Source organism: Silene latifolia, chromosome X (genome assembly GCF_048544455.1).
Source record: "Silene latifolia isolate original U9 population chromosome X, ASM4854445v1, whole genome shotgun sequence".
NCBI lineage: Eukaryota > Viridiplantae > Streptophyta > Magnoliopsida > Caryophyllales > Caryophyllaceae > Silene > Silene latifolia.
Window position 1 is genome coordinate 329053138 of NC_133537.1, and position 7483 is coordinate 329060620.

Below are 7483 nucleotides of genomic sequence, written 5' to 3' on the forward strand. Positions count from 1 at the left end.
GGGTGTATAGGGTTTATAGGGTTTATTTGTGGTTTTAGGGTTTTTAGCCATATGTACGATCGTATGTGTAATACATAAGGTTAAGACGTAAATTTAAGACCTAAGGTTAAGACTTAACGTTTGATCAATATGAGTTTATATATGATTAGAACGGGATAATTGATTAAGATACCTATGTCTTATGGTTTAAGATGTTATCGATCGTGCATTGCTATTGAGTAATCATAGCAATATACGATCAATACGAGTTTAGATACCAATGTATTATGGTCCTATGTATTATGGTTGAATATGTTATCGATCGAACGTTCTTTATTGACTAATCATAGCAATATACAATCAATACGAGTTTAGATACCTATGTCTTGTGGTTTAAGATGTTATACATCGTACATTGCTATTGACTAATTATATCAATGTACGATCAATACGGGTTTAGATGCCTATGTTTAAAATGTTATAGATCGTGACGTTGCTTTATTGACTAATCATAGCAATGTACGATCAATACGGGTGTAGATACCTATGTCTCGGGACGTAAGACCTAAGTTAAGTTGTTATCAATCGTATGTTACTATTGACTAATCATAGCAATGTACGATCAATACGGGTGTAGATACCTATGTCTCGGGACGTAAGACCTAAGTTAAGTTGTTATCAATCGTATGTTGCTATAATTAGTTAATTATTCCGATCAACAGTGTAGGACTAATTTTAACAAGTTTCTAAGACTTAAGATGAGATCGTACGTTGCTATCGACTAATCGTTGCAACGTATGATCAATAGGATTGTACGAATATTTTGGCGGGAAAAGGACAATCTAGTGTTAAAACAACTTAAAAAGTGATGGTACTTAATAGTTAATCGTGACCGTTCAGTTGTCATTAAAATATTTGATGATATTCCACATTAAATCGTGGCCGTTGATCCTATAAGTGACCAATCACAAATAAAGCCACGGATTGGTAAATATTACAACCTTTATAAGTATTTTTTTTTGTTATCATATCAACTAAAACATAATCAAAGTCTCTCTCTAACTTCTCTCAATAGTACTTATTTTCATCTCTTTCTCTATTTGTTCAACTTCTCTCTCTCTTCTCTCAATAATACCTTTAATATTCTTAATTCTAATTTAATCCTTATATTTGTATACGTCAAGATGGAAAACGCGGCCGTTGATGTTGTTAATAGATCAATCAGAGGTAAACAAGCTTTGGTGGATGAGCTCCGTGTGACGGAGTTGGAGCATGTTTCGAGGATGAAATCCCTTGTGGAACGCCGCAACCGTTGGCATGAAAGAGGTATCAAAGATTTCGACAAATCACTCGAGTCCCTCATACAATCCTTCTTACGTGACTATCAGAGGACATACGATTTCAGGAAGGACTTGGAGAGGGAGATCGGGGCCTTAGAGGCTATTTTGCCTTCTTTATCTTAGAAATTAGTTTTATTTATTTTCCTTAATATTGTAACCTTTAATTTAGTTTTAGTTTTAGTTTTTATTAATTTAGTTTTCCTTAATATTGTAATCTTTATTTTCCTTAATATTGTAATTATAATCTTAGAAAATTTTGTCTTTTAGTATTCCGATGTGTTTCTTTAATTTTCATTGCATTTATTAATGAACCACCACATTTTATTAATTTAATTTTATTTAGTTTAATTTAATTTAATTTATTCATGTTATGGTTCACCAAAGGTCACCATCCTTGTTATAAATACGAGGGGAGTTAAAAGAAGAATCACCTTTCTCCCTAACCTTTTCTTACTCATTCAGTTTATCTCTCTTTATTTTCTCTTTAAAAACTCAGATTTTTTGAAATGGCAGTCGAAATTGCAGGCCTTAACGATCTTATGATTGGATCTATGAGTTTTTTGGAAGAACAAGTTTCCTGTCTCCGTGAACAGGAGTTGAGGGCGATGAAGATGGTGGTCGGGGCGATTAAAATTTGCAACGATTGTTATGCAACTGGCATAAAGGAAATGGAGAAGGAAGCGGATGGTTTCATCAAATCCGTGTTGGGTACTTATGAAAAATGTTGCAAACTTAGGGAAGAATTTGAAGATGATATTAAGATTTTACGATCCTTACTTAATAAGGATTAGGCTTAATATTGTACTTTTTTTTAAGTTTATCTTAATAATAATAATCTATTTTCGTTCTTACATTTTGTGGTTTAATTCTCTACTATTTTTTTTTTAGTATAAATTTGATTGTTAATTTTGCAACTGAAGAGACATGCATGTGGGTAATGAAAAAGGATCTTCATAGTTTTATAAAATATAATACAAACCATACAATCCGTCTCGTACATGAGACGCTCTGGTGATTAGGGTTTCCAACTGAGGCGTATTATTCATAGTTTAATTGAATTTATTCATGAACCACTTAATTTAATTTAATTTAATTTAATTTAATTCATGAACCAAAGGTCACCATCCTTGTTATAAATACCGGTGAGTTAAAAGAAGTATCCATTTCTACCTAACCTTTCCTTACTCATTCACTTTATCTCTCTTTATCTTCTCTCTAAAACCTCAGAAATTTCAAATGGAAGGCCTTCACAATATTGTTATTGAATCTTTAACTGGTTTAGAAGAACAGGTTGCCATGCTCCATGAACAAGAGTTCAGAGTGATGAAGATGGTGGTCGGGGCGATTAAAATTCGCAGCGATTGTTATGCAAAAGGCATGAAGGAAATGGAGAAGGAAGCGGATGATTTCGTCAAATCCGTGTTGGGTACACATGAAAAATGTTGCAAACTTAGGGAAGAATTAGAGGATGATATTAAGATTTTAAAGTCCTTGATTAATAAGGACTAGGCTTAATATTGTACTTTTTTTTTAAAGTTTATGTTAATAATAATCTATTTTCGTTTACATTTTGTCGTTTAATTCTCTTTTTTTTTTTTTTCTTTGTATAAATTTCATTGTTAATTTTGCAACTAAAGACACTTGCATCTGGGTAAATAAAAAGGATCTTCATAGATTTATAAAATATAATACAAACCATACTTACAATAATCCTTACAAAATACGAAATATTAACTAAAATTAATTAAAATCCAAGAGATTCAAGTTGAACAATCTCCCTTTCAATTTTCGTAATTCCTATTAGCGCTGGTTCGCGATTTGCCCTTAATATGCTTATCATATTATCCATATTTGCTTGTACGTCATGCATCCCTCTTGTTATGGCCATGTCTCGTACATGAGACGCTCTGGTGATTAGGGTTTCCAACTGAATGTCAATCTCTCGCAGCCGAGTGAGAACGTTTCTGCGATCCATTGTGTATTGAAATAAGAAAGCAACAAACTGTCTATCCATCTGAAACAATTAAATTAAATTAAGAAGCAACAACCGCACAATCAGTTAAATAGATAGTTAAAAAAATCGATTTGGGTTTGGGATTTATTCAATAAAATCAATTGTGACAAAAACAAAAAACCCAAACAATAATTGAAGATAAAAGAACAAATACCTTGATTGATAATGGAGGAGTATGGATAAAAAAATATTAGGGTTTGTGTACTGAAAGATAATTTTGAGATGAATGTGTTTTGCCTTTTATAATGGGAAAAGGTAGTAGTTAGGGTTTTAAAATCTTTTTTTTTTTTTTTTTTATTAAAAGTTGTGACTTGATTTGATTTGGAAGTCAAATCGTTTCTCAGAATTGAAGACTTTATGCATGCCGCCGGATTTTCTTACACACGCAACAACAATAGTCATTTCAAGTTACAATAGTCATTTCAAGTTGTGTTTAGTCAAATCAAATTTGAATTGTTCATTTTTTATTACTCTTTTTGGTTGGTATTATGTCAAATCTCCCAATTGTTCAGTTCATTATTCTTTTTGTATTGTGTTTTGTCAAATCAATTTTAACTGTTCAAATAAACAACTAAAAGAGATGGAATTGAATAAAGTACATAAATGGAAAATACTAGAAGTCCACATTTTATATAATAATTTAAATATTTTACAAATTAAAAAACTAACAAACCGAGATGAATACCCAAATAGGAGGAAAAATTGTGGATTTGGGTACAACATCCAAACATACATACATACATACTAAATTAATTTGAAAAAAATTTAGTAATAACTTTTTCAAGGGAGTCATTCTCTTCCATGAGAATGCTCCTATTCTCCTTTATTTTTTGGAGGTCTTGTATAGCAGATTCATAATCTGCATGCAACCTCATCTGCTCCATCTCCGACAAGACGTCATGACTAATACCCATCTCCCGAATCTTATCAAGGTAGTCGTTGATCTTCGTCTCTAAATCGTCTAAGCGGCGGATATAGTATTTGTTCCTCTCCATGTGTATCAATGTTAGGCGAATGTTCTTATCCATTATATGAAAGAAGAAGTTTGGTGTTTAAAGATTTAGGGTTGTTGAGCTTAGAGTTTTAAGAAAAGGAGAAGAGGAAATCAGAAATGAATGGTAAATTGTTGGTTGAGAAACTAGGGTTTGCATTTAGTGAAAGTGTATTTATAGATGAGATAATGAAACAACATGTGGCCTTTCAACTGCCACGGATTTTATTTTAATTAATAAATTAAAATTAATAAATTTTGTTGAAGGAGTTGGGAGATGTTTTTAAATAAATATGTTTAGAAAATTACATTTTGTCCTTCAATATTCCAATACAATGAAATTGTGTCCTTTAAAATTCTTTAATCGATTTTTTTTATTTTATGTAAATAGAAATTATCGATTTTTTTATTTTATGTAAATAGAAATTATCGATTTTTTTATCTTACGTAAATTATCCCGTTACATGTATGTAAGATATATTTAATCTAAATTGTTCAAGTACGATAAATTGAATTTAAATTAACTAAAACAAACGCTAGTAACCATAACAATTCTTGAATATTATTTGATTCAATTACACATTTTACACAAGAAAGCACCATAGGTGACTTGGAATTACGCCAGTTCTAATGATATAATCCCTCTCCATCTCCCAATAGTTCCTCCATTCACCTTCTACGTCGCGATCATCAATCTCATAATAATCAAGAATAGCTTGAATGTCAAGTACGACAATTGCTTTTTCAAGTAAGTTGGATACGGCCAGTAGACAATTTAGATGTCATTTTCCTTGTAAGAGGCCTTCTTGGCCTAGGAACGACTGGGTAAGTGTCACAACCAGGTAAAAACCCAACCTAGCGCCTGCAAGATCAATAAATTTCTGACGATTGATCATCAACCTTTCCATGAACTCCTCCCCAATTAAGAAATTCGGATCTCTACTGAGCAACTTGTCATAGCTTTCTAGGGTTGTTACAAATGATTGATCGCAATATGGTGACGGCAAGACACCCATAATCTTAATATTTGAAAGATTTTGTAGTTGAAAAAAAAAAGTACTATATGACTAAATCATAGGGATTTATAGGGAGTGTGGATAATGGTAGGATTAGGTTGGCGGGAGAATTAGGCGGGAATTTTTCATCAAATTAATTAAAAGAAAATGAGGAAGAAAACCTTCCAACTTCCACCGTAAATATTAGGTTTTATTTTTAAAATTATAAATAATTAAAAATAAAATATGACTAAGAAATTAAGAATAATTAAAAGAAAATTAGGGAGAAAACCTTCCAACTTCCACCCACCGTAAATAGTAGGTTTTATTTTTAAAATTAAAAATAATTAAAAATAAAATATGAGAAAAAAATAAAAATAATTAAAAGTAAATTGAGATTAACCTTTCAACTTCCACAATCAAAGTAGTTCAACACAAAGAAACTCTAAGTTCATCAACTCCATCACCTTCATCTTCTCAAAACAACCTTCATCATTTAAAAATGTCGAATAGTTTTGATTTAAATGCTTTGTATATCGAGGAGGAGGGAGAAAACGAAGTCATTGACGAGAATGAAAACAGCCACCAATTGTTACGGCATGCAAAGACATGTTCGAAGGCAATGAAGACAATCAACCAGCTATTGAGCCTACGATTGGTGCGGAATTTGAATCAGTGAACAATTTTCGCTTTTCGTTATACTTACGCTTATAAGACGGGGTTTGAACTTCATGTTCGTAGTAGCCAACTTTTGGCTCCCTTCAAGGAGCAGAGGGTACGTCGAAACGGAGTTGGGGATAAAGAACCACTATTCCACATGATGAACAAGATTAGGTTTATGTGTTCAGAGGGCAATACGACGAAGAAAAGCTTGTGTGTAACACCATGTAAAATGTATGTATTTGGGAAATTAAATCACGACACTGGAAAATTTGTAATCTGTACTTGTGATTTGGTACATAATCACGATTTGAATCCTGAGGTTAGCCGGCATGTAGTCAATTATAGGCACATAAGCGAATATTTCAAGGCCAGGTTGGTGTTGAACGACAGAGCTGGCATACCAATTACCCGGAACTTCAACACATTAGTTAGGGAGGTTGGAGGGATTCATAATCTACATTTCAATGGGCAGGACGCGAGAAACTTCATCAACAGCGAACGTCGCAAAAGTAGGTTTCGTGGTGACGCTAAAGAGGTCTTAAATTATTTTGAGGGCTTAAAAGAGCAGAATCCAGATTTTTACTACGCTGTTGAAAGGGACGCGGATAATAAGCTGTTGAACATTTTCTGGTCTGATGCACGATGTCGTGCCATGTACAAGGCTTTTGGTGACCCATCGTCGTTCGATAGTACATTCCTAAGCAACAGTACGGATGCCTTTTCGTCCTTTCGTTGGAGTTAATCATCATGGAAGTACAATATTATATGCAGCGGCTTTAATTTCATACGAAGACACAGAGTCATTCGAGTGGGTGTTTGAGAAGTGGATGGAATGTATGGGGAGAGCTCCGACCGTCTTATTAACTGATCAATGTAAAGCAATGGAAGGGGCAATCAAGAAAGTGTTCCCGGAGACTAAACATAGATTATGCCTTTGGCATATTCTTCAAAACGCGGATAAGAATCTAAAAGACCACCCACAATTTGCTCAGATTGACAGAGATTTGCGTACGCTTGTACACGAGAGTATCACCGAGGAGGAACTGCAAAATATGTGGGACGATTTCATGGAAAAATACAACTTGCGACGCAACAAATGGTTGAGGGGTGCATGGGATATGAGACAGCGGTGGATGCCTGTTTTTTGGAAAGACACTTTTCGTGCGGGTATGTCTTCTACTCGGAGGAGTGAACAAACAAACAGATTTATTAAAACGTACATGAGCATAGAAACCGGCCTGATGCAATTCATGGAGCAGTACGAGGATGCCATAGAGAAAAAGGTGGAGGACGAGAAAGTCAATAACGCCAAAGACATTAAGAGCCCACTTAAATGGGATCTCATGATATTATTCGAGGATATCTTTAGTAAGGTCTACACAAACAAGAATTCGGAGAGGTGAAAACAGAGGTATATGGTTGTATAAGCACCAATGTCGAAACTCTTCCAAATAGTTTTGGGTTTCATCAAGAGGTTTAGGGCCACATCAAAAGTGACAGA

General features: G+C 33.6%; 1 protein-coding gene across 1 annotated transcript; it reads left to right on the forward strand.

Annotated features, from left to right (window-relative positions):
• Positions 1-5821: 5821 nt before the first annotated feature.
• Positions 5822-6724, forward strand: LOC141620811 (protein FAR1-RELATED SEQUENCE 5-like). The gene is made up of 2 exons (XM_074437581.1): positions 5822-5938; positions 6035-6724. Exons 1-2 carry the CDS (start codon positions 5822-5824, stop codon positions 6722-6724), a joined length of 807 nt encoding a protein of 268 aa, XP_074293682.1.
• Positions 6725-7483: the final 759 nt, after the last annotated feature.